A 26,042-nucleotide genomic window follows, 5' to 3' on the forward strand; every position below is an offset into this window, starting at 1 on the left:
ACCTGGTCAAATAAACATGTGAGAATTCTCCTTTGTTTTACCACAGTAAGGATCCTTGTGTACGTGGTAAGTTGATCCCTTACGGCGCGGCTTTTCCCACACTTCGAGAGCGGAGGATCATGTTCCTGAGTCACCATGAACTCCCATCAAACATTCGTGCTTGCGGTGTGATCAAAGCTTTTTAGAAATATGGTGACCACATTTTTTGGTTCTTTTTCAAGACCTCTTCTATCAAGGAGATGATATGACTCGAAGGAGAAATATTCATGCCACAAGATTAGGACGATTAGCACCAACTAGGCCCAGTCAAGTCGGCCCCACACCCGTCAACTCGGACAGGATTAGGGTTAGGGTGTAAGCCCAAGTTGACCAGGGTGTTAGGCCGGGTTGGTCTGATCAGCCATGGGCTGAGTTGGTAAAGGGCTAAAGCATCCAACATCCTTCCTGCCAACTGTACATCTACCTTTGCACTATGAGCAGCAAAATACAGCATATATTTGCAGTAAGAATACTCTACTCTAAATACATCACCAACACGTAAACCTTAAAAAGCATGGGACTTTAGTATTGACCTCATACGAAAACGTAAGCTGAGGGTTGAATTTGTAACATATACAAATTTTAACCTTGACCCACTTGACCTAAGTGACCTTGAGCCTTAGTAACAATGACTCTTCCGACTGACCAGTCTTTTTTCGAGCAGCATAGTTGCCACACAAACTACCATACTAATTTTGAGCACTTTAGAAAGCAACACTCAAATTCTCATTGTTAAACACTTTATATAAACTAAAGATGATGTATTTTTGACAAAAGACAAGTACTGCATTGTGTGGTTGAATTACTCTTGTAACCAGGGGATATTGTTGTAGCTCAACTGATAGCAGCCACACAATTGAGCTCCTGGTTCAAATAGTACCGGTAACTGGGAGACCCCGGTATCTCGGTTGGGGCTGCACACATATTTCGGAGGGGACGTAAAATAGTGTGGGGGTCCCAACAACAACCATTTTGTTCCAATTCAGGCGACCTCCATGTGACAGCCATTACCCCTAGTACAGTTATAGGGGTTGGATTCATACTTTTGGATGGTGACGTAAAGCCGACGGCCCTGTGTAAGGGGGGGCATCATGCATAAGCCTTAGGCATCAAACCTCTGTGTATAAAAGAACCCAACACACTTGTCGAGATGAGTAGAGGTGATTGCATGTGCTTGGCTGAAAAAGGCTATCTGCTCTATAAGCTATCAAATTGAAAAATTACACTTCGGTCTGAGGTCGCCACTTAAACTCTTACCTTTCACAACAGGTGTTTCTATCCATTAAAAGCAGGGAATACCTGACATTTTCAAGTGCTCCATAAACAAAGAGCAATCAGCTAACAGCATACACACCATACTATTTACCCAGACGTGTATGTCTGCTAGCAGCACATATACACATCGGCTGCTTAGCAGCAACTTTTCAATGCAATTGTAAAAGCCTCATTACTTACATTTCACCATGGAAAAATGATCTGTTCCATTCGGACAAACAATAAAACAGCTTCTTGGCTTGGCTACAGCAAAAACTGCAGCAGAAAAACTCGCAAAACACTTGACTTGTCTCTAATTAACAAACACCGTCCAACTCTCAAAGGTAGCAGTACACACGTAGGGATATATCACCCACGGTAACCCAAGAACCACTGTATTCATCTTCATAAAAAAAGCCAGGATTTCATGTCAATTGTGTGGATCTCTGCCATGCAGGACGTTTTCTTTGATGTGAACAGCCGTGCAGTTGTCCCGTAAACTCCGGGTTTTGTGAGCTGTGCCCACGATCTCACTCAGCGCGTAGGAGGCACCATGTCCCGTATTATTTTATACACAAAGCTTGGACAAACACCACCAATGCAATTCTATCTCCCAGTCACATTATCGCCTAGTTCTGACTGGTCCTTTATGTACTACGCAATGACGCACAGTAGGTTTCCATTTTGTTTAACAACAAGATGGTGAAACTAGGTTTTCAAGGGAATGATGCCATGACATCGTTAAACAACACTGTCACGAAAATGAAAGTATTTTCTCCTTTTCAAAGTTTTAGTAAGCGCCGTTCAGCCATTATTTGGTACTCAAGATTCACGGGTTGTCAAAAATTCTTGCTATCCCAAAAATAGAATCCTTGAAACTGAGAACACCTGAAGTGTGGACATAGATCCATTCTTGGGATCTCTCATCACCTGTCGAGGTAGTGCTTGACAACAATGGTTATAAACAAACAAGTTTTAAGTGTCCAAAAGTAGGTCGTTTACAAGTACTAAGAGTGTCTGTCATCAGTATCGGGGTGACCTCATGCCGATGATATTTCTTTTTTATCTCTCTCAATCAGCACACTCCTTTCTTTGTAAATCAAATGTGATGGCATGTTAGCCTGGTGGTTAGGGTTTAGGGTACTGTAGGTTGTGGGTAGGTTCTTGCTTCAAATCCCTGATTGGTCCCCCAGTAGTACCCATACGGGGAAGGTATATAATATCTTGACACAGGTGAGAATGAGCACCTAACTTTGGTTAGAGATGTCCTATTGGATGGGATGGGGACATTCCATGTTTTGGAAAGCAATGACTTTGTTAACGAACAAATCATGTAACACTTATGGATGAAAATACTAAAGGGGAGTTTTAGGGGTCCTGTCTGGTGTGAGTAGATCAAACCTATCTTTGCTAAAAAAAAGTTGATTATTTGGCCACCAGTTTTTGTGTATTTGATCAAATTACAATGAAATACTACAGGAGCAACTTAAGAGTCTTCAGTGAAAACTAATCGTAAACTGAAACTACAGCAATCTCATTTCAGTGGATATTGATTCATGGGTAACTATTCCCAAGGAGACAGCCAAGAAGATTAGTTCACCCCACAATTCTCTCCAAATCATTTCTCATACTCCATTTCTTAGTAAAGATGTTTGAGTATTATCATTGCAGTTTTCGGCAATTTCATATTCTAGCTTCAATAGAAGCTACATGGTAATAAACGAATTGGAATTTGGGGTTATAATATCTTATATGGCCCAGTTTTTACCTTCTATGTTGTAAAATTGCTTACTTTTACATAAAACACATCTAGATTTGTGCAATGTAACTTTAACGAAATCAAATTTACCTCATGTTTGGGCAACAAAACTAAAACTGTTGCAAGTCAGAATATCCATTGAACCAATTCCTATGAAACAATTTACATCTGTCCAATTTACATGCATGTGTCCAAGACTTTAAAACTACATGTAACTGAGAAACAAACTGGACTTTTTGCTATCTTAAAGAAAGGAAAAGAAGGAGATAAGATGGACAATGCAGCTCAGGTGTGCACGACAAAGATTGTCGTCAATCAATCCTCTGTAGCCAATCATAATTACACAAATCTAAATACATTAAACTTTGCTACATACAGGTATCACTTACCTCCTCATTCTGCGACCTCCCCACACACAGACATTTCAAAATATTCTTTAACATCTCCATCTTTGCAGCGTTGTGTTTCACCGTGTTCGGAACAGATGATATCTTACCAACGACTGATAGAATAACAGGAAACAGAGCCGAGACAATCTATCCTCCGAGAAATCACCTCAGACTTTAATCATTGCGTGACGCCAGTGGAATCTAGTTGTAGGATGCAGCAGAAAATGAGTGTCATCTTTTATGTTTTATGTCTATCTAATTTCCTTTGATAGTACAGAAATTTAAGCACATTTAAGGCAAAAAGGCAGCGTTTACAGCAAAGGATTTTGTTAGTGATGAAAAAGTGATGAAATACAATCCTTTATCTAATAGGATGTTGATGCATCATATATATATTGATTGACAATAACAGCATTCATCTCATAAAGGTCTCTTTCTGGCGATGTAGTACTAAGGTGACACCTTTGACTCTGGATTCAATCTCTGTCGTTTTTGTGTATCCCACGACACACAAATGATCGCGGCACGTCATAAATTTCACCTTGCACTGAACAACCATTTCCAGCTAGCACTAGTGATCGATGAAGAAGAATGATATCATAAGAGTTTTGTAGAAATGTGTAAACTTGTGAACTGTTTGATGTATGCAACAGTCTGTGTTATACTGTATTCAGTAATTTTCTTCTATTTGCATAAATCTGACATTATTGATATTATTACTTAACTGTGAAGAGCTGTTGTGACAGGAAAGATAGACGATATAATGTAATAATATATATGCAGGTTCATTGTAGAGCCATTGTAGAGGTGCACATTAATTAACAGCAGATATGGCGTAATGTCCCGTACTAAGGACCTTTGTAATGTGCATGTTGCATGAAAGGTCACTGGACAAGGATTGGTATAGAGATAGGCAGCTATGATGTCCAGACGGTCACTAAAATGCAGAAATAAATGATTTCAGCCATGATTTCATCCTGCTGAGTCTCTTCTGACCAAAAAGTCCCTAGGGCTTGAATGCTGTCCCAAACATTTTGGCTTTCCTTGCCAGACAACTTTTTCAAGAATGGCCCTGAAGTTTTATAAAAAATGTCTCAGTTGACACTTTAATTTTGGAACAACTTAAATCATTCTAGTTTCAAGGCCACCAATCCTAGCTTATAGATGTTGAAATAAAATGACACTTAAAAGAAAGCTTAGCATCTAGGGTGGAGTCTTTTCCACTAGAGCCAGGGACAATGCTGTATTGATGCACTCAGTACTTCCTGGGTCTGTACTCTATCTTGTCCCTCAGTTATCTGTTTTCCAGTCACAAGAGGATAACCCGATAAATGAACCATGATATTGCAATCTGAGGGGAACGCACCATGGCCCTCTTTGTCAATCATGTTTTGTGCTGCAAAATTTCTAATTTTCACTATGCTTTGATTTAAACTTCACCGTTTTTGCGGTGAGAGACACACCTTGAATGTAGGTTCTGCTCTCTATTACTACTACTGTTTCAGTGGAGAACTTAAAGATACAACAAACTTTTGATTTTCACCTTGACATCAAATTTAGATGCTGCAAACTTAAATGAGTTTACAGTACTGTACCATCATCCTCTTTACACAGGTGTGGTTGCCGTTACCATGGAGACAAGCCGTAAAAGCCCGGGGATTGTCCTGTCTGAAAGGATACTAGGACAGAGACCACCGCAAATGTTTACCAGTGATGTCCTTGTCCTACTGGGAATGGCCTGAATCTTCTTTCATCTACAAACATTTAAAGACTTTAAAAGCCAGTAAATGTAAATCTTTTGTGGCTAAAAGAGACTAAAATAGCACATTTATGGATTAGCTACTGACAAAAAGGTTACTATGGCATAAACATAAGGAATGATATTGAGATAGATGGATATTACGCTAAATGGAAAACTGACGATTTATATATGGATGGATGAATGAATGGAGGTTTACAGCCATAAATAGACTAATAGATAAAACTGGATGGATGGGTAGGAAGATGGCTAAACAGATGAACAGATAGATTAGAATGAAAGGATAGATAAATGGATTGATAGATGACTAGAAGGATAACAAGATGAATGAATGGATGATTGATAGATGGACAGATGGAGAATGAAAGGAGGTCGGACAGATGCTCCTGAACCATCTTCATAAAATCTCTTCTTCGTGGCTCTCTTCATCTTGGTGGTGGTAAATACAAAAGTGACTACATTTACTGCCTGCAAACATTGTTACATACTGTCTGAATGTTAAAATTTTATTTCTAAAAATTCTAGAATCTAGCAAATTAGATCTATGCAGTCGTACAAGTACAAAGATACATCCATACACAAGTCTGACAAGATTTTTCATACCTCTACCACCAAAATATACAATTGACCTTCAAGTTTCTACTGAACTTCACAAACACATGGCATAGCCTGTGATGCAGACACATTGTAATTTCTTGTGCTTTAAAACGTCTCACAGACATTGTTTATGGTAAAAGAAGAATCAGGCTTTGGCCGCCCTTTCACACTGACATAACTCTTTCTTCTCCAAGTGTATAATTTGTCCTGCTGTGTCCTGGCCCCAGCCCCATCAGCCACCCAATGGGCCATGACCATTCTCACCAGGGGGTGGCAGGTCACATTTATCTTCACTCAACCATGCTTGCTACTGCAGCCCTACTCATTACACTTTTTAGTTTCACAGTAGGACCCCAGAATGAGCACAGTGTCCGATGTTGTTCTGGCACATAGACTAGCTATTCATACTTGCAACATGAGCTCCAATGCTAGAGTAAAAACTGGTCCATTCTAGAAATTTGAGGATTACTATGAAGGAAGGTTTCAGAAAACAGTCCCAAATTTGAGCAGGTTGTCTGAGAAGTTTACCAGCTCTTCTAGGGAAGACTGTTAATCCTACACTACTGTAAATTTTGACTTTTTTGTGGTATTCTTAAGTTTACCTCAAACTACAAACTCACGCGCCATCTTTCATTGTGCCGCTAGGGTTGTCTTTACCTCAAACTCTTGAATTTTACCATGCCACCAAATTTTAGTGCCACAACCGTATATAAGTCTTCCACTAGTAAAGTTACGGTATATGTTTTATATTTCTTTCCCTTTAATTTTGCTTCTGGCAAACACAAACATGAAGTCAGTTCTTTTTGTACCAGACATGAGTGAAACATACAAATTAATTCAAGTATGTGATAATTATTTTCATTCAACTCCTTCACACTGAAAAGTATGGTAATTACATAAAGGTTTATGGATCACGCCATAAAACCCAAAATCCAAGCTGTAACATGCACTTCACCATGGCGACTCCTTTCAGGACAGCGCGGGTCATAACCAACAAATCTCCCATTTAAAAGTGCTGAAAGCACCGATGGTTGGAGCAAGAACAGGCACAGCAGGTGTTAAACCTGCAATCTTACAAGGTATCCACAGGTAGACATTAACAAGGCAACCAGAGATGGCACACTTCACTCCCTTGTGACAGTAAGAAACATCTGGCACTGCAATGACACAGACACAGAAAATCTAGCCAAAAACAATGAAAGAGTTATAAACGAATGAATACCAATGAATGAATGAATGAATAAGTTAACGAATGAAGGGAGGAAGGAATGGATGGATGGATGGATGGACGAACAAACGAACAAATGAACGAACGGACAAAGAAATGAACGAATGAATAAGTAAATAGATGGATCAAAGACAAATTCTAAGAACTTTAAAAAAATTAAATCATAGAAAAACACTGAATTGCAAACTTTTACAGCTGGTCATTAAAATAGTTTTTCAAAGTGATGACTGCCCTAATGTATGTCAATGTAAACCCCAATGTGTGTCAAAACATTAAATGTTGTTATTCTACCCTTGCTAATGAGTGGTATAGTCCATCTTATACCTGGCTCTCATATATAGATGTCACATAGAGAAATACAAATATCACAGGTGTTATGTATAATTTTTCAATAACAATATGGTTCCACAATGCAGGCTTTTGTCCTGGAGGTCCTGGGAACTTCACACAAATACAATCTCAGGGTTAACGTTTCATAATAAATATTGGAGACGAACGTTACGGAACATGACTTCAAATCAACTGTAATTCCTGCACATCTGACACTTGAGCTTTTGTATATTGTATGCCTTGACGTTGAAAGTGAAAACTGTATGTATAGATGCTTGGCATGACCTAACATTGACTGCCAGACAACTATTTAACTGAGTCACTGAGTGCCATGCCTTGTGCATGCAAGTATCTCTGATGCTTCACCATATGGATAAAATTCTGTGAAACTAGAAGGCGGAAGGTCAAGCCCTGCTTGGGCATTGTTGCATTAGTCCTTTCAGATGGGGACGTAAAGTCAGCAGCCCAAAGAACAGGAGAACTTCAAACAAAAGATCCTTTATTGCAAATTAGTGACACATATACATGTATGACTATGAGCTCTTCACAAAGAAAATTTAGCTTAACAGTACACGTTTCCTCATTCCGTTATAGAAAAAGTTATTTTTCCGTTATAGAAAAAAGTCCCTTTTTTTCAATGGCTAGAAAATAGAATAGATAACATTACTGTTTACATCAAGGACATTATATAGAATGTCCTTGTTTACATTAAGTAGTCAAGCTCCATGTGCGCAGCATTTACGCTTGTATAAACTTAACAACCTTACCATACCTGTACAAGCCAGGTGTGTTTCCGACATTCCCAGCCTACAGGTAAACCACCATTATCGTTCCTACCATACCTTCCCTATCTGCTACTTAACCTGATGACATGATAGCGTCACCTCAATACACTCCACAAGAAGGCTCCACATGCCTGAGACTCAGCCACTGTAGACAGAGGCTCACCCTGACTTGGGAGGTCTGGGACTAGACTGTAGGAACCTTTCACAACATTCCAGAGCTTCCAAACACTGGAGTTTGCATGGTGTAACATGTAGGTATACTCAGGGCTTGAAATACTTTATTTATGCATACCTGCACTGTTACAGGTAACATGTAAAACTACCTCCACCAAACAGGTTTGATCTAAGGCTCGAACTTTGTTTTTGGAAATAGGTGCACTGGTGAACCCACCCAAAAAATTAGGTGCACAGAAAGAATTTTGGGTGCACCACATAGAACAAAATCTTGTAACCATTTAGAAACCATTTAAAGTAAATGATAAGTACAGTACCGACTAAGATCCACATACCATACGGTACAGTTACATACCCAGTACATTGACTGGTTCAAGTTGGGTGCCGGTTGACCGAATACTTCAGAAATACCTGTATAGCTAACATTGTTCCAGTACCAACCTGCATGTGTGTAGTGTGGTATTTTGTGGTATGTGGTATTTCGAGCACTGTGCTTCAATGTTACTCTATACAATTTCCAGATACTTTTTTTGTTCGATGAACCAGTAGAGAAATGCCTCTTCAGCACTCTGAGTATTGTACTTTTAAATGACACAAAAAGCACACCAAAACTGCTTCAAAATTTGGGTATCCTTCTGTTAAAAATTAGTTCTATATGATTCAAGGCTTATGTTTGAATAATTTCACTTCATTTTACCATCAAAATATTCTTTGACTATTTGACTATTCCCAACTGTTTAACCTTCTCCCTGCTGCCTAACTCTTACCAAATAGAGAATGAGGTGCCAAATGGCTATTTCAATGTGCTAAAGGTTAAGTGTTAATTTACTCTTTAAGCCTAATAACTGAAATAAAGTCTTCACAAGTTGAGTCATCTAGTAATTAGGTAAATAACAGTTTTCTGTACTGGTAAAAAGCTCGTCAAATTCCTTCGAAAAGGAGTGTCTCTCTTAAATGTCCCTGATTATAGGCTATTAGCTCTCCCACCTTTACTTCCATAGCCTGGGGTGAAACAACTATGAAATGACAATTCAAGATTTTCTATGTCTAGTTAACCTATTCTGTTTCAAACCATTTAAATCAGTTTGCAATTCATACAGTATACTGAAATATAGTTTTGTATAGGAACATTACACATGCACTGATGCCGGAATATAGCTATAGTTTACAGGTGTGGTTTGGACATAATTGTTCAACAACTGGAAAGGTAAAAGGGCGTTACACAATGATTCACTCATCAACTGAACAACTTTTCCATAGTTGTCTTACAAGTTCTGCCAAGTTACCAACTGTCATCCTATCTACTCAAAACTACAATAACTGAAAACTTTCATATCAAACTACCAATTCTTGTCCACCTTTGTATAGATATTACTTGATTTGGATAGAAATCTATTTACTGATCTTGTTTCTTCCAGTCTGTATGCTATATGTTTTAAACAAAATATAGGTCAAACGGGAGACTGGAAAATGTTTTAATGATACCATTGCATAGTTGTACAAAATGCTACTGAAACATATCTTTGGGGAAAACAAATTGCTGGAACAACCTGTTGAAGCTTTGAAAAAATTATTTGTATGGTCACATTTGGGGTACAACTTTTTTGTGGTAGGAATTTCAGTTGGTTCTCTGACATAAAAGACAATTGCCAAGGATCTATATTATTCTTTTCTGCTACAAGACAGCTGAATTTTGTAACAAATATCTGCAACTATCCCAAGAATGCCCAAATTTGCTGTGTTCAACATATACAAGTTCATTGAACCAGCCTATAACTGCACAGAACACAGGCAGTTCTGACTAGACGAAAAATTTATTTCTACATTTGTTTCTCTTTGAAGTTAGCTTACGGCGACCTCCGCTGACCTGGGCACACTCACATGTAAGATAGCAACCTCCCCAGGCGGTATGGTATATGGCCTATTGTTCCCTTCTCTGTCACCCCACTTGACCTCTAAGTTCCTGATTGCCAATCTGCCACTGCTGAAGAAATCCACCTGGCACCGACTTACTGTAGACACACTTTATTTTTGCTGCATTTGAAATTCGTGTCACAATGAAAATCAAACATTTTTCGGTATCTTTGAAAACACGTCTGAAAAACTAGAAGAACACTAGAATGGCAACATTTTCGGGAAAATGCAGGATATTCCCCTCCCATTACCATGAAGTCTCTGCATAAATTATGCAAAGGAGGTTGGCATTAGCATAATTTATATACAGGTGTGTTCACCTCTCCTAAAGGTACCTACATCTGAAATATGACAATGGTAGCCTTTACGGTGAGGGATATGCATAAATTATGCAAACGAGGCCCTAATCAGCATAATTTATGGCCAGGTTTTATGACCCTTCCTAATGGTACCTACATCTCAAATATGACATCCGTAGCTTTCACGGTAAGGGAAATACAAGTTTATGCCTAAATCATGCAAATGGGGTCCACATTAGCATAATTTATGGCCAGGTGTAGTCGCCTTTCCTAAAGGTACCTACAACTCAAATATGACATCCATAGCTTTAACGGTAAGGAAAATTCAAGTTTATGGATAATTATGCAAATGAGGTCCTCATTAGCATAATTTATGGCCAGGTTTCCTGACCTTTCCTAAAGGTACCTACATCTCATATATGACATCCGTAGCTTTTACAGTAAGGAATATACAAGTTTATGCATTAATTATGCAAATGAGGTCCGCATTAGCATAATTTTTGGCCAGGTGTGTTCACCTTTCCTAAAGGTACCTACATCTCAAATATGACATCTGCAGCTTTTACGGTAAGGGAAATACAAGTTTATGCATAAATTATGCAAATTAGGTCCTCATTAGCATAATTTATGTCCAGGTGCATTCACCTTTCCTAAAGGTACCTACATCTTAAAGATGACATCCGCAGCTTTTACGGTAAGGGAAATATAAGTTTATGCATAAATTATGCAAATGAGGTCCTCATTAGCATAAGTCATGGCCAGGTGTGTTCACCTTTCCTGAGGGTACCTACATATTAAATATGATATCTGCAGCCTTTACGGTAACGGAAGTACACGTTTCTGCATTAATTATGCAAATGAGGTCCTCATTACCATAATTTATGTCCAGGTGCATTCACCTTTCCTAAAGGTACCTACATTTCAAAGATGACATCCACAGCTTTTATGGTAAGGGAAATACAAGTTTATGCATAGATTATGCAAATAAGGTACTCATTAGCATAATTTATTGTCAGGTGTATTCACCTTTCCTACAGGTACCTACATCTCAAATATAACATCCGTACATTGTAACATAAGGTACATATAACTTTCTGCAATACCATTAGTAGAGCTACCACCGCGCATCTACTTGGTTTTTGGCAGAAGAAGAAAGAAGAAGAAGAAGAAAGAAGAAGAAGAACAGGCAAGCAAAAACAATATATCCCCCTTCCCACTGGAAGGGGAATATAATTACGTTCATGGGGTGCTGAGCTCACAGTGAGAGGCCACCATGAAAACTTCATACTTGAAGATACTGCAAAAATTTCACAATTTACAGTCAATTGAAGACTTGGTCTTTAATAAACAACATTGACTTTCCAACTGATGGCTTTCGTCTGTCTTATCATGAGTATCTATGTGACAAAGACATAGTATTATCTACATAATGTATGATTCAATGATAGTTTTTTCCTTTTACAAAATTAGAAATAAGGCAGTTGCAGGGAATTAATTTACAGTCGTTTCTTTGATGGATACTTTCTTTTTTTTTGTCTAACTGTAAATTGATTTGAAGTCCATTTAAAAGTGAATAAGACATCTGAATTCTGTAGCATGGTAAAAATGAAGAATTTGCAGTGTTTAAGTTCACGGTCAAAACAATTTGTATTAGTTCGCCATACGATTTCAAAGTGAGAGGTCGCCGTGAAAACTGCAAATATAAAACCACAGCAACTATTTCACGATTTACAGTATATTTGAAAAAAATAAGTCGCAAGACTTGCCTGTTTCTTCTACTGACCTCACACTAAGGTAATGATTTTCAGCGCTATTTGCAGTGCACACATATCTGACCTACGGAAATAACACACGGTCCCAACCCCCTTCTACAAACTATGATGTCATGCTCAAAGATTGCCACCTCAGAGTTTGCACGCTATATATAGAAGATAACGGCTTTGCCCTTTTTCTTTGTACTACTAGGTCAACAGTCATACACAAAAAGTACCACTTGAACAGAATATGCAACCACACCCACTTCGTGATTCTTTTCAACTGTATGTCAGGTTCTCACTAATTTGGCTTGTATAAATATCCGATATTGTTACAAATAACAGCATGCTTCTACTAGTAGCACAGTTACTAAGGCATTCACTCTTTGTAGTGAAAAATTCCAAACCAAAAAGAAGTTCATATCATCAACTGTAACTTGGTAATATCATGTTTTCTAACATTGCTGTAATAAACACTTAGAAATTAGGAGTGCTTGTTAACAGTGGCTATGGTCTTCATTTTTGTAGTTAATTACTGCTATTTTGGTGGTTTGATAAAGGCATTGTAGGCTTTGTTCTGAAATGGAACGTGTTGCTTCCTGGTTTTGTATTACATACTTTGTCAGTCTTTTTGTAGTTACACCACTATGAATACATGTAGGTCACTTTTTTTGTCTTGGCATTTAGACAATGAAGTTTTGTCAATTATGCCTTTCTTTTAATAGTTTTATGCACATCGCTATTGCAAAATGATAGGTTTTGTAGAAAAAAAAATTGAAACATTATGGTATCTCTTCAAAACCACAGCTGGACAGCTGAACAATTTTGGACACATTGACAAACTTTTAAGTGTTACACAAGGACGTTGACCCCGTGAGTTCAGGACCCCATGATCAAAACCCATACTGAAAAACATTCAATTTATTCTAAAGAAAAGATAGAGAAATTGTAAGCGTACATACTTAAATAGAACCATTTCATAAGTTCTCAAACGTCATAGAAACGACAACTCATACACTACCCCCAACTCCAAAGGCTATTCAAAACAGGACCCAGGTACTTTTTCAAAAGGGCGTTCGATATTCTTTTCACCCGGCAGCAGGCTTTTTTATGTACGTAGGGATTAAGCTTACAAAGAGGGCGAAAGGCACGCAAGGCGATGACGTAATTCCAGCATTCCAAAATCGTTGTTTTCACATCTGTAAAGGACATAGGTAAACAACTCCAAACTTTTTCACATTCTTTCCCCATATCACCATCTTTGTGTTCTTTGCTATATTCTGACCGACACAAGCAAAAACCGTTCCCTAATTTTCCAGCATGAATGGGTTTTATGTTGTTGTTCTTTTACAATGGTCTGATTGATCTCAGGAAAAATATTGACTCGGTGGAAAACATCCTTAACATGCTGGTTACAGATGTGTACGGTCAACAGCCCGCATAATAAAAGACCTAGATACGAACAATGACTCGTAAATAGACTAAAAATAGAGACCAGGCCGCACAGACACCTGTTGCAAAAAAAGGTTTCCTGGTAGATCATGTTCTTTTACTGAGTTACAAGGCCTTAATGACATAAAAGTTTAACAGCACTCTACAAGAACAGTTTCTAAAGAGTTGAAATCTTTATATAGATTTTTACGGCTACATGAATGAGTTCCCCTTAAACACACACACACTTTCGCATCAAGATTATTGATCAGTATTGTGATCAGCGATGTGATCAGAAAGATGCCGAAGACAGATGACCCCCTGTCGGAAGTGCATGATTTTCAGATTTGCACAGTATTGATTCAAGGAAGAGCAAATAACACCTAATCCGTCTGTTTGCTACATTACTTTTCCGTGCAATGGAATTGTTACTGGCAGCTGTGGGTATGGCATACAGCCCCAGCTAATGCTTACACAATAGAGGTAAAAGTAAAGGTAGTCCCATAGTCTTTAGGAGGCCATAGGGGCAGTGGATCGTCTAGGCATCGTAACATTTAAGGCAGAGCCAATTTCTCTATTTCCAAAGTTTCAAGTTCTTCAACTGAAGTCAGAAAAGCATTCACTTTACCTGAGTGGAGTTGAGTAAAGTGCCTTTCCCAGAACACTTGCTTAAAGCACTACCAGGAATCAAACCCTTGACAACTCAATCCCTTTTCTGCTTACGTGTAACAACAACGCCATCAACGCAACACAGTTACATAATAATACTCTACATTTCAGGTGTTTACCACTACCTTATCCCTATCAAATACAGTGTATCATGAAATGCTATAGTGGAGATGTGGCAATTTTCAGATTACTATCCTGGAGCCATCTTTAATTTACAAGAATTAAGTCACTGACCTTTTAAGATATATCTGATATCGGTCGCTTGTTTTATCTTACTGAAACACCTGTTACCTGTATCCGATATCACCAACAGCAGGTGAGAAGATAGGAAAATATTGGTTTAATCCCCCCAACAAACCTAAGAACAATCCTTCCTCTAAAGTATTTGCCATTTTGTTGAAATGTTATTCTAGTCAATACAGGTAACTGACCTTTTGTTGCTGCTACCATTGTTTGCTTGTCATTGTGCTTACCTTTCTTATATTAGGGAGATTCTTTTTTAAAAATTGTGGGGTTGTGCCAGGGAACTTTCTGTACTTGATTACGTCATTTCCCTTTCAAATAATCCTGTTGTGTTAAGTGTTAAGGGCATTTTGTTTGTTGTGCTTAGAGAGCTTTTATAAAAGCTAATTCGTCATTCCGACATTTTTAGAGCCAGTTAACCATCATCTGAATAACATTCCTGTACTACCCCCTACACTGATCAAGTGGAATGACCCTTAACCAAAATACCACAAGTTCAAACAAGTTGTAACCGCACTCTAACTGCACCTAAAGAGCATCTTACAACATACCTACTTAAAGGTAAAGAGTTTACCACAAGAAAATGCACTACTCAATAAGCAAGGTGTAACACATGAATACTGCATTTTAGACTTAAAGGTACTAGATGCGACTATTTTCCTTAAAGGCTCAAATTTTAAGTTTTCCATTTATTACGTGGCGATGACTTTATAACCTTGTGTCCTATGTTTGACCTAGACTTGAAAACCTGGCACAAGCACGACCAAAAAGAAGCCGATCTGAATGGAAAAGTTTACAAGTAGGGCAAGTAAGGCAACAGCACGGACTCGCACATGTGTAGCATATGTATGCCACGGACATGTCAGAAGTCACGTTCTCGTTATTCCGCGGACTATTGTCCGACGCTGACATTGGAATGATTGAAATGTAGGTAGTGGCTGACAAGGTAAACGTTTGAGTGGCCCGGTGCCAAAGTGTGGTCTAGAACAATGGCTCTTGTCAAATTTACGCATGTTGTACAGCAGATTCTGCTATCTTACTTAAAATCAGTAAGCACTGTTAGCGTAAGAATCTCACCCTTCAGGTAGAACAATAGGACCAGAAAAAAATGTTTACAGAAAGAAAAGAAATTCTGGAAAATTGAAATGCTCTGGCACGCACACGCACACACACACACATCTCCCATTCATGAGCCCCCATGACCCCACCCCCCTGGTGCCCCTTTAACCTGCTGACCCCCCCCCCCCCACCCTGTGACACCCCTCTGGGGTATGCCCCCCTGGGGTATGCCCCCTCAATCTGTCCAAGCCCATTTAGTCCCCCCCCCTCCTAGCAACTGAGATCCAATACCTCACAAGGTTTCTGTTACCCTTAGAAATGATCCTTCTTTTCCTTTGAAACCCCATACTTGCCTGTGACACCTGTTGATTTCCAAAACAGTGTCAGTTTCAATGACACACTAATTACCCTTGTACATGACCGCGTGGGAAACTCCTGCAAAGAGCTGGGGCAAAATTGTAAACAAGCGATCTATGTCACCTACATTATTTATCATGTTGACGCAAAAACTCACCTAGAATGAATTTTGATGACATTACACTAGCCAAAATTTGCAACGCCCACATGTAGTCGTTACATACATTTTCGCGATCGCATGTTGACTTCAACAACACCAAAACATTGTAAGGATTTGACAACATAACACACGTTTTGTACATTCTGCAGCCTTGTTATAAACTAAATCTAGAGGGAATGCGGTGGGATTATAACTCGCGACCTTCAGATTCCCACGTTGCAATGTGGGGGTGTGTGTATGTATGTCAGCCGGTCGGTTGCAACAAGCTTACACGATACGCCGAGCAAAAATAGCACACGTAAAGCAGTTGACACCTTTGGTACTGTAATTCTGTGAAATTATACTAATTATGTGAAGAGCTAAATGATGGCTTACTGTGGGTAGACCTTCGTCTGAGTCGCCTTCGTCGTCGGGAAGCTTGCAGTGGAACTGGATCCAGTGGTGCTGGAGCTGCGTGTGGTTCGGAAGGCTCACCATGCACGCTGGGCACACCGAGCCCAGCAGCGCCGCTCCCCTCGGCTCCATGTCGCTGTCAGCCCCGCAGGAAACTAGCAAAGGTTCGGCGAGAGCTGCTCTCGAGTCCTGCACGGTCGCGATCCCTTGTCTCTTCTGTTTTAGTAGCTCGGGAAGAGCGGAAAGTTCCCAAACCCTGCACCTACAAAGCCAAAATGGCGCCTGTGTCAACACCCACCTTCAGTTGTTTGTTGTTGTTGTTTGTTTGTTTACCTGCCGCCGCGTGGCGGGAAAACCGTGTCAACAAGGGAAGTAGAACTCGGTTATGAGGGTAGAGGAGGGGCAAAAATGGAGATTGACAGCGTGCAACCCGGATGACGGGACTTCGCGATGACACACTCGACCGTTTGTTGATGTTTCTTCCCTTTTGTCCTGATTTCTAAAGTCCACTTTTGACGTCACGTGAGCACTGGACTGTACCATTGGTCCGTTGCGACCCGGGGGATACGAATTTTGTTTATGGTGTGTGTGTATGCGTGCGTGCGTCTGTGTGTGTGTGTGTTTGTGTGTGTGTGCGTGCGCATGTGTGTGTGCGTGCGTGTGTGTGTGGCTGTGTGTGTTTCCCATCTGCTAATACTCAAGAATCTATGAATGGGCTATAATGGTATTTTGGCATGTGGGTAGGTCTTGGCAATATGAAGGTCAAGGTGGACTTTGGGCCTCCTATCGCATTTCACCATGCAGCTCAACCTCCGGAATCTCCTGTTTTGTACGTGTTTCTGGTGTAACGTTACGCACCTTACCAGGTTTCATTTTGGAATCTGTCCATTATGAAATTGTTACAGAATTCAAGATGGAAATGTAAAAGTCTAATATTTTCCCCAGATGAAATCAGTTCTACTTTGTAACAGAGCATATTGATGTGTTGGGAATGAATGAACATGTCCCTCATTGTTCCAGTATAACGTTGCCTAGTTGTTGGTGTGACCTTTCTGACACAAAATTGCTTCACTGCTCAGCAATGGTGGCCTAATCTAGCCATGAACAATTAACGCGTTAGAGGTAGCCTCCGTTGCAGGCTTCTCCCACGGTGATTTTTCAACTTATCGGTCCCCAAGCGGATAAGGCCCCCAGAAGAATCTGGCCCCAATAAGTTGAAAAATCGCCGTGGGAGAAGCCTGCAACGGCGGCTACGTTAGAGGACGGGTCAGGGCCACTCGGCGGGATATCTATACATACTACGTATTGTTTCCTTTCTAGTCCTTTTCTACTTGCCACAAATTCTCACCTTTTAATTTTGTCAGATCATTATCCTTTAGAAGCTTAATTTTTCCTATCGTTTGTCCTCTTATTACATGATTGACAGCTTTTGCCAGCTTTCAAATAAACAAAATACGTCAATCTGAATGTAACATGCGTCATTTATCAGTATCAATATTTCCCTTGTGATTGACAGTGACCTAGGTTCTATCTTCCACCCAACATCTGCTTGGAGATAACAAATAGCGCGTCTAATATTGAAAATGCTGACAATAACAAACCACAGTCACACAAACACATATTCTCCAACAGCATGGGGCTTTAATTAAAGTGAAACAGTGTTCACCTCCATGCGTCATGAGTACAAGGAGCCTGTAATATGACGATGACCAAGGAGAGAGACCTCCCTGCAATGACGAATATTGCGTGCTTAGAACTGAAGGCGAAACAACATCAAAGTAATTCGATAGCTACAACGTGAGCAATTAACAACCTCCTCCTCTTAATAAAGCCCACGTTTATCTCTCTATTCATTTATTACATGAGTAAGTAACTATTGCATGGAGGGTGTACATGACAATGTGTCTGTGCATTCGTAATTTGTAATCTCCAAGCAGATATAGGGTCCGGCTCAGCATTTTAAATTTACGCATGTTTCGAAGCCTTTTATCCGTCGTGTCTCATGGTGTTGTTCTCTCTCTTCCACAAGTAAGACGTATAAAGGCATCAAACCACGGCGTAAAACACTTAGCCGGACCCTACATCTGCTTGGAGATTGATATCTCTTTGTAGTTAGCCAAAGATGTGCGGTTTCTTCCCGCAGTGCTTGTCTTCGCTTCCACACAGGACGCACTGGTTCTTCTGTCGTTCTTCTCCGCAAGGGCAGCCGCCATTTTGGCAGCATGCGCACTGACGACCCTCTCCTCCTGCGCATGCGCAGCCCGTCATGGTCTTGGTCCATCCGTCGACACCATCCTCTGGTGCGTACAAAGCTGTGACACAAAAAAAGCATTCTAAGTCTTTAGATCTCCTTTTTTCAGTGAAAATGGAAATGCATCAACATCAACCCGTTCTTGAAGAATTCTCTTTCAAAGTCTGAGACAAAAATTGCCCTGCAGTTAAAAAAAGGCTGATAACGAGGCCAAAAGCATAGCACTTTTTCTGAGACCAAAAGGCGTCTGTCCCCAACAGCATACTAACATCTACATTGCGAGATTTTTAAGGAAAACAGCACAAAACAGTAACAGTGCTGCTGCATGTAGTGCAACAGAAAGCTGTTAGGGAGCACACAATCGAAGTTTTCATCGATACCCTCTTATCAAATATCGTTAACCAAAACGTCTCTAGTTATGATGTTCACAGACCCACCGAACCCCCCTTCTTTTTAAATGAAAAAGTCTTGCAGAGAGAGACAAAAAACGTACGCCTGCCGCAGTCGGCCCCGTATCCACAGCGGACACACTGGTGCGGGTTGTCCTGGGTACACTGACACCCGCCGTCCTCACAACACGCACAGTCCCGCCGCCTGTTGTCCCAGTAACACTGGCACCCGGTCGGACTGACGGTCCACAAGTCACGGCGTGCGCGCCGGAGGGCTGGAAACACATACAACCATGAAGTCCGAATATCAAAGGAATACTAGTATCTCTGATAGGAATAATAGATCGAGGAAGAGGTGATTTCTTGTACGCATCCTCTAAGGTATTCTGTTCTTGAATGGTTTTCTTTCAATATAGGCAACTATCCGAAGGAAAATACATATATAGCCAAATGAACCCAGCATCGGGGCAGTTCGGATCTAGCCTTTGACAGTTTGGGCTTTACCATGTTTAGAAATTGTTCAGCACCAAGGACAGTTCGGCTGAGCAGTGATTAGAAAGTGTTCAGCACCAAGGGCAGTTCGGACTATCAGTGATTAGAAAGCGTTCAGCACCAAGGACAGTTCGGCCGAGTAGCGATTAGAAAGTGTTCATCACCAAGGACAGTTCGGCCGAGTGGTGATTAGAAAGTGTTCAGCACCAAGGACAGTTCGGCTGAGTAGTGATTGGAAAGTGTTCAGCACCAAGGACAGTTCGGCTGAGTAGTGATTGGAAAGTGTTCAGCACCAAGGACAGTTCGGCTGAGCAATGATCAGAAAGTGTTCAGCACCAAGGACAGTTCGGCCGAGTAGCGATTAGAAAGTGTTCAGCACCAAAGACAGTTCGGCCTAGCCGTAACTAGAAAGAGTTCAGCACCAGTTCAGTTCGGCTGAGCAGTGAATGGAAAGTGTTCAGCACCAAGGACAGTTCGGCTGAGTGGTGATTGGAAAGTGTTAAGCAGCAATGACATTCCTTCTACATTGTAAGTAGAAAGTGTTCAGCACCAAGGACAGTTCAGCTGATCCGTAACTAGAAAGCGAAGGGTTTTGTTTTGTCGTACAAGGACTGTTCGGCCTAGCCGTAACTAAGAAGAGTTCGTCTGAGCAGTGAATAGAAAGTGTTCAGCACCAAGGACAGTTCGGCTGAGTGGTGATTGGAAAGTGTTTAGCACTAATGACATTTCTTCTAACGTTACATTGTAAGTACAAAGTGTTCAGCATCTAGGACAGTTCGGCTGAGCTGTAATGAGAAAGCGTTCAGCACCAAGGACAGTTCGGCTGAGCCATACGATTGGAAAACATTCTGTACTAACGACATAAAGTTTTGTTTTGTCGTACAATGACAGCATTCAGCGCAAGGAACAGATGCACCCTGCCTCATACAACAGCATTTTGGGCCAAGGCCCGACACGTCAAATAGTAGTTTAGCTATGCGCAATGTGAGTATGGACGAATGTGATCATCTCTATGCACTATATCTGTACAATAAAATCATAACGGCCAAAATGTATTTTTCTTCTTACATGGACAGTCATGTGTGTTGCATGACCGAGTGTCCAGCCGGTTGCCCTTGCAGACCGCGCCACCGTGCTGAGGAGGATCGCACTCTCGGGCGCGCTGCTGCCTGCCACCGCCGCACGTGACCGAGCACCCCGTCCAGTCTGACCACGGTTTCCAACTACCGTCGACTATAGAAGAAAGACACGTGGCAGAAAAACCTTCGTTTTTACATTGAACATTCTGTAGGGGTCTTTTTTTAATGCAAACATTTTTGATAGAAATAACCTTTCTATCATAAGCTTCTTATTCGCTTTATACAGGCGCCCTCGTTGCAAAAACGACCTAGCGGTTTTAGTCTGAAAAGCATTGGTTTGAAGTTCGAAGATTATGCGATGTTCCAGGCATACAAAACGTTATTGAAGAGAAGAGGTACTGCTCTTTATTCACGAGAGGTAACATTCTTTGCTTAGGGTTCCCGAGTCAACGCTAAAACGCTGTATGATCATCAAGAAATAACATTTTGAAAGAATTTTTCTTTTTACAGGTAGATATAAAGTTACCGCACCTGGACATGGCCCGTTGTTGCACGGTCGCAGTTGGATGTTCTCTCCTTTGCACTCCCTCCCTCCGTGGGTCGGGCCGCGGCAGCTCCGGAGACGGGACTGCACCCCGCTGCCACAAGTCTCAGTGCACTGTTCCCACACGCCCCATTCTTCCCACACACCGTCAACTGGCGAGCAGAACACCAGCTTGGTTAAGGAAGGAACAAGGAAGGATCGTGGAGTGGAAGCAAACATTTTCAGAATTAAAATTGCAATCTGTTTGATGCTTTGAATTTGAATTGGTCAATTGGTATAACCACCCTTCGGTGTAAAATACCAGCTAGAATAAAGTTTTCATTTAACCTAACCTAATCCTTTTCTTTTTGTGCCAAGAGAGTATGAAAAGTATATGGAAGTTTGGCAAACACCACTGTAAGTTGGCTAGCCCACCGGTTGTAGCTCTTGCCCGGCTGTGCGGCCAAATGGAGATGGGCGCCGCCCTTTACACCATATGGCACGGGAAGCACTCTGACCTTAACAAGAACAGATAGTCGAAGAAGAGAGAAGAAGATTTTACCAGGACAAGGTTTCTTGACACATCGCCTAGTCTCTTCCTTGTCGCCCTGACAGTCCTTCCCTCCGTTAGTCGGTCCCACACATTCATGAGTACGCTTCTCCACACCTGCTCCACACGTCACTGAGCATGCGCCCCAGTCAGACCACGGGCCCCACACACCATCCTCTGTAAAATAAACATGCGACGATTGTAACAGAAGAGCGTATCTAGCATATTCATACAAATGTAGAACTGTAACGGAGGGGGCCACAAATACGCCACTGTAACCTAAACTGTTACTTACTTTAGAGTCTAGTTTTCCCTGTGATTCTGAATTTTCTACGAAAAGAATATACCAGTGCGCTTTGGAACATGAAGTGTACCATATTGTTTAACCAGGGTAATTCAACATATAATGTTATATAACTGTTACCTCCGGGATATCGTTTCAGCACCTTGGAGAGGTCCTGTTGCCCCGTGTACGGCATTGTTCGACTAACTTGTTCTCACCATCAAATTTCAACAAATGGCTTATACAATAACTCTTGGGGAGGCTCTGTTAAACTGGGCTGAGGTTTCCACTTTTGTGGCCGGGCGTGGCATCTAACCAGCTGTCGGCCAGTCAGAGAATCGCTAAGATGTTTTCTTCAGGTAAAGCTTGTTCTCTGATTGGATGACAGCTAGTTATAGGCGCCATGCATACCGGTGGAAACCTCAGCCCGGTTTAGCAGAGCCTCCACAAGGTATATTGCCCAGGCCATGGGTGGGGCTCTGCGTAGGAGAATGGTATTCATTAAGCAGAGGTCTTGGTCGAGAGGGCTAGTGTGGTCGCGAGTGGTTTCTCTCCCTCCACGTTTCTCTCTCTTTCTCTGAGGGAGGGAAACGTTAAAAATCGCGGCCACTCGCGGCCACACTAGCCCTCTCGATCGAAACCTCTGCTTGGAGAATAGGAGAATGGGCACGTTTAAACTGTGAACAACATACTGGGGCAGTCCTCGGCGTTGCAGGTTCGGGTTTCCTCGGAGCTGCCCTCGCACCCTGCCGCCCCGTCCGCCCAGCCCTGGCACTTCCGGCTCCGGCGCTGCTGGCCCCCGCCGCACGACTTGGTGCACGTGCCCCAGGAGGACCACTTCGACCACTGGAAGTCATCTGCCATTTAAAAAATTTAGTTCAATTGGTTCATTTATAGATATACACTTAATAGTCCACTGCTTTCTGCTGCTGAGGTGTACTGAACACACCGAAGCTGCAATCTGTCTTCAATTCTCTCCACTTTGTCCAGTTCATCGTGAGTTCCTTAGGTCCCGTAGTTTTCTTTCTAACCGCAGCAGCCCCAGTCCTCTTTCTTATGAGATTTGAATTTTGTGTCTTACAAAATCATTGTAAAACAAGCATCTAGAACGTGGATTCTTTGCAGTACACCACAAGACAAATAGGCTCAAAGACAAGTGCCGTTGCTACAAACGCACATGTAAGTCACAATAAGAATCGTACAGTTGAAAAGAATATGTGTGCGTACAACGATATGTGCCAAGACCCGGCTCTGATATTGGTCAAGCAGCTAAATTCAATTTGATGGACAGATATCTGCATCTATAAATGTATCAGTAACAAGCATAACTGATTTCTGATCTCTTTACAGTTTCCATTATTATATACTAGCATCTCACCAGGACATGGCTTCTCGTTACAGGCCTGTGTTTCGTGGGTTCCACCATCGCAGTCCTTCCCTCCGTGTGCCGGGGCAGGGTCCGTACACTCCCGGGAGCGGGCCTGCTGTCCCCCGCCGCACGTCCTCGTGCACTCGCCCCATGCTGCCCACGGGCTCCAGTTCCCGTCAACTTTGTAAACAAAAGGACAACGTTTTTCTTTCCTCTTCTTTTTGCAATTTCAAAAATGTTGGCCGTGTATGTCTTGCCTGTACAAAACCAATATATATATGAGGGAGGATCAATTCAACATGTTTGGGCAAATTTAGATGCAGTTTTTTTTGTCTTCCCAGTTGAGTTGAATTGTCTGTAAGTTAACGATACTGTCAGATTTCTGTTTGGCTTGCAAGTGCCATGATAAGTTCGCTTGTGGTTGTCAGTTTTAAACAATTCCTTACGTACCTTCTTTGCAGACACAGATGTAACAGCCATTCTCGTCCTTCTTGTACCCGCCCATACACGACAGCATACACAGGTCGTACGAACATCGTGGGGCGGCCGCAGCTGAAGGGAAAACGTCACGTTACTACACATGCAACGATAGAATTCTTTCTATGAAACGTACATGACATCGTTCTTTTATTTGTTTCATTTTCATTCTATTTACAACACACTTGTTCTTTCTGTGCTCCTCTACGGAGCTGAGTCCTGGACTCTCACAAAGGCTCTCAGACTGAAACTGGACTCTTTCGACACCCGGTGCCTTAGAAAGATCGAAGACATTCGCTGGCAGGACCATGTCACGAACGAAGTAGTACGCCGCACAACAAACCAGGTCCCGGTTAGCCAGAAGATCATCAAGCACCAGCTAACCTTCCTGGGTCACACCTCTAGAGCTACACCCACCCAGGAAGTGGTCAAACTGGTCTCCGCAGCTCCAGACCCAACTTGGAGGCGCCCTAGAGGCCGCCCCAGGAGCAGATGGGAGGACCAAGTTTTCACTGTGCTGGACACTCTGGGAGTCAGCAGAGCCGACTGGAGGGCTCTGGCCGAAAACAGAACATCCTGGAGGGAGATGTCTGCAGCCGCCATGCATCTACCCTGATGCTCGCGGTTGATTGATTTTCATTCTATGGACGTCACTTCAAGAAAGTTGCGACTTGGTACTCAAAGTATTAAAGATTTTGGCGGCAATATAAACTATTCTGGATAACGATGTCTTCATGTTTTACGGTACGTGCACTTTTCAGTACATTTATGTTATCATTTCATATTTCTGGCATTTACGAACAGCACTGCAAACCGAATCCACACTGATGTATTGCCGATAAATATGCGCTAGCCGGGTGTGAACAAAGATTGCAGCTTTCTCACACGCCTATACAACACATTGATGTTGCATATCACTCTCTGAATATCGTTATACAATGAGATATGGTTGGTCAAGTACAGTGAGAAGGCGATTTTCAGGGAGCGGCCTGACCCAGGAACCTATCTTAACCTAAAAGATGACTTCAGACATTGTCCTAACCTAACATTGAGTGCATTTCTAAACCGTACGATATTGTACCTCTCGACTTTCCCGGTACGGCAAGTGTCGCCTGCAGTACGGCCGATACTGTCAGGACAAACAGCGCTGTTGTCTCCATCCTTCAGCACCTCTCTCCCAAGGACAACTTACAAGAATACCGCACTAGAGACCCTCACTAGTCGCACTAAGAACCAGGGGCATTATACACCATCTCAGTCTGTGCAAGAGAGTATATTGTTCCTCTGAGATCACTAAGACATAATCCAGAAACTAAAGAACACGTTTCTTTGCTACCATTGGCCCAGATGTTGTAAAATATGAACAGCTTGCGCAGATCAAATCCTTCTGTCGCAGGTTTCCAAGGGATTATCCTCTTTTAATTAGAAAGTTGTTAATCCGAAAGTCCGGCTTCCCCACCACTTGCTTGATTTTGTAAATTCTCTGCACAATGGAAACAATGTGCTTTGCAATATTTGCATCCGTTCAGAAGACAGCGATGTCACCGTTGTAACGTGTGACAGGTCTCTAAAAAGGTACAATAGTCATTCTCAACTAAGGTGAGGCATGATGCTTCTTCAAACTGTTCGGCTTCGCTACGGCTCACGTTTTCACCAAAGAACACCGGGTTAACCTTATTCTTCTCAATTATAAAGTTGAAGTCCTTTAGCGTAGGGTGCCCTTCTCTGGATTATAACCAGCTGTGAAATACTAAATTCATAAAGAATTTCGTTTGAACAGTTGTTGTTCAAGCCTCTCAACAGATGCGTCAGCTGAGAATACATTATTTCCTGGAGTCCGTCAAGACAATTAGTAACGGAGAATGACTTTGCGCGGGGAGAAAAATGCAAGTAATATTTCGGTAGCCCGTGTGCTACCATCGTCAGGGTAATACTGACTGGTTCTACTTTCCATCGCTAGGTGGCGCTGCAGTGCGGTCCCAAACATGACTAGCACGTCGTCAGAACGTAATGCATATACGGTAATTAGCCTGATA

At 41.6% G+C, this 26,042-nt stretch overlaps 2 protein-coding genes across 22 annotated transcripts in view; both read right to left on the reverse strand.

Annotated features, from left to right (window-relative positions):
- Positions 1 to 17,094, reverse strand: part of LOC136420569 (tensin-3-like) — a 160,013-nt gene extending 142,919 nt beyond the window's left edge. For 13 of the 21 annotated variants that reach the window (XM_066407538.1, XM_066407544.1, XM_066407541.1 and 10 more), the window contains exon 1: positions 16,576 to 17,094. In XM_066407538.1, the coding sequence (XP_066263635.1) occupies positions 16,576 to 16,725 (150 nt within the window). In that variant the 5' untranslated portion in view covers positions 16,726 to 17,094. Of the gene's footprint in view, positions 1 to 1,494; positions 1,513 to 16,575 lie in introns of those variants that run through there. The other 8 variants (XM_066407565.1, XM_066407564.1, XM_066407563.1 and 5 more) reach the window with 2 other exon arrangements.
- A 1,118-nt stretch (positions 17,095 to 18,212) lies between these two features.
- LOC136420612 (coadhesin-like) lies at positions 18,213 to 25,967 on the reverse strand. Its single transcript, XM_066407648.1, has 9 exons — positions 25,088 to 25,967; positions 23,980 to 24,081; positions 23,539 to 23,709; positions 22,853 to 23,017; positions 21,890 to 22,054; positions 21,336 to 21,500; positions 20,794 to 20,958; positions 19,338 to 19,508; positions 18,213 to 18,905 (listed from the first exon to the last, which is right to left on the reverse strand). The coding sequence occupies exons 1-9, from the start codon at positions 25,164 to 25,166 to the stop codon at positions 18,706 to 18,708; spliced, it is 1,383 nt and encodes a 460-aa protein (XP_066263745.1). The 5' UTR covers positions 25,167 to 25,967; the 3' UTR covers positions 18,213 to 18,705.
- Positions 25,968 to 26,042: the final 75 nt, after the last annotated feature.

The sequence above is a fragment of the Branchiostoma lanceolatum genome, chromosome 15 (genome assembly GCF_035083965.1).
Source record: "Branchiostoma lanceolatum isolate klBraLanc5 chromosome 15, klBraLanc5.hap2, whole genome shotgun sequence".
Taxonomy (NCBI): Eukaryota; Metazoa; Chordata; class Leptocardii; order Amphioxiformes; family Branchiostomatidae; genus Branchiostoma; species Branchiostoma lanceolatum.

Coding starts and splice junctions, on each gene's coding strand:
- LOC136420612 (XM_066407648.1), bottom strand. CDS start 25,166: ATGGAGACAACAGCGCTGTTTGTCCTGACAGTATCGGCCGTACTGCAG. Junction 21,501..21,889: donor TGTCAAGAAACCTTGTCCTG/GTAAAATCTTCT, acceptor TCTGCTCGCCAG/TTGACGGTGTGTGGGAAGAA. Junction 20,959..21,335: donor CAACAACGGGCCATGTCCAG/GTGCGGTAACTT, acceptor TTTCTTCTATAG/TCGACGGTAGTTGGAAACCG.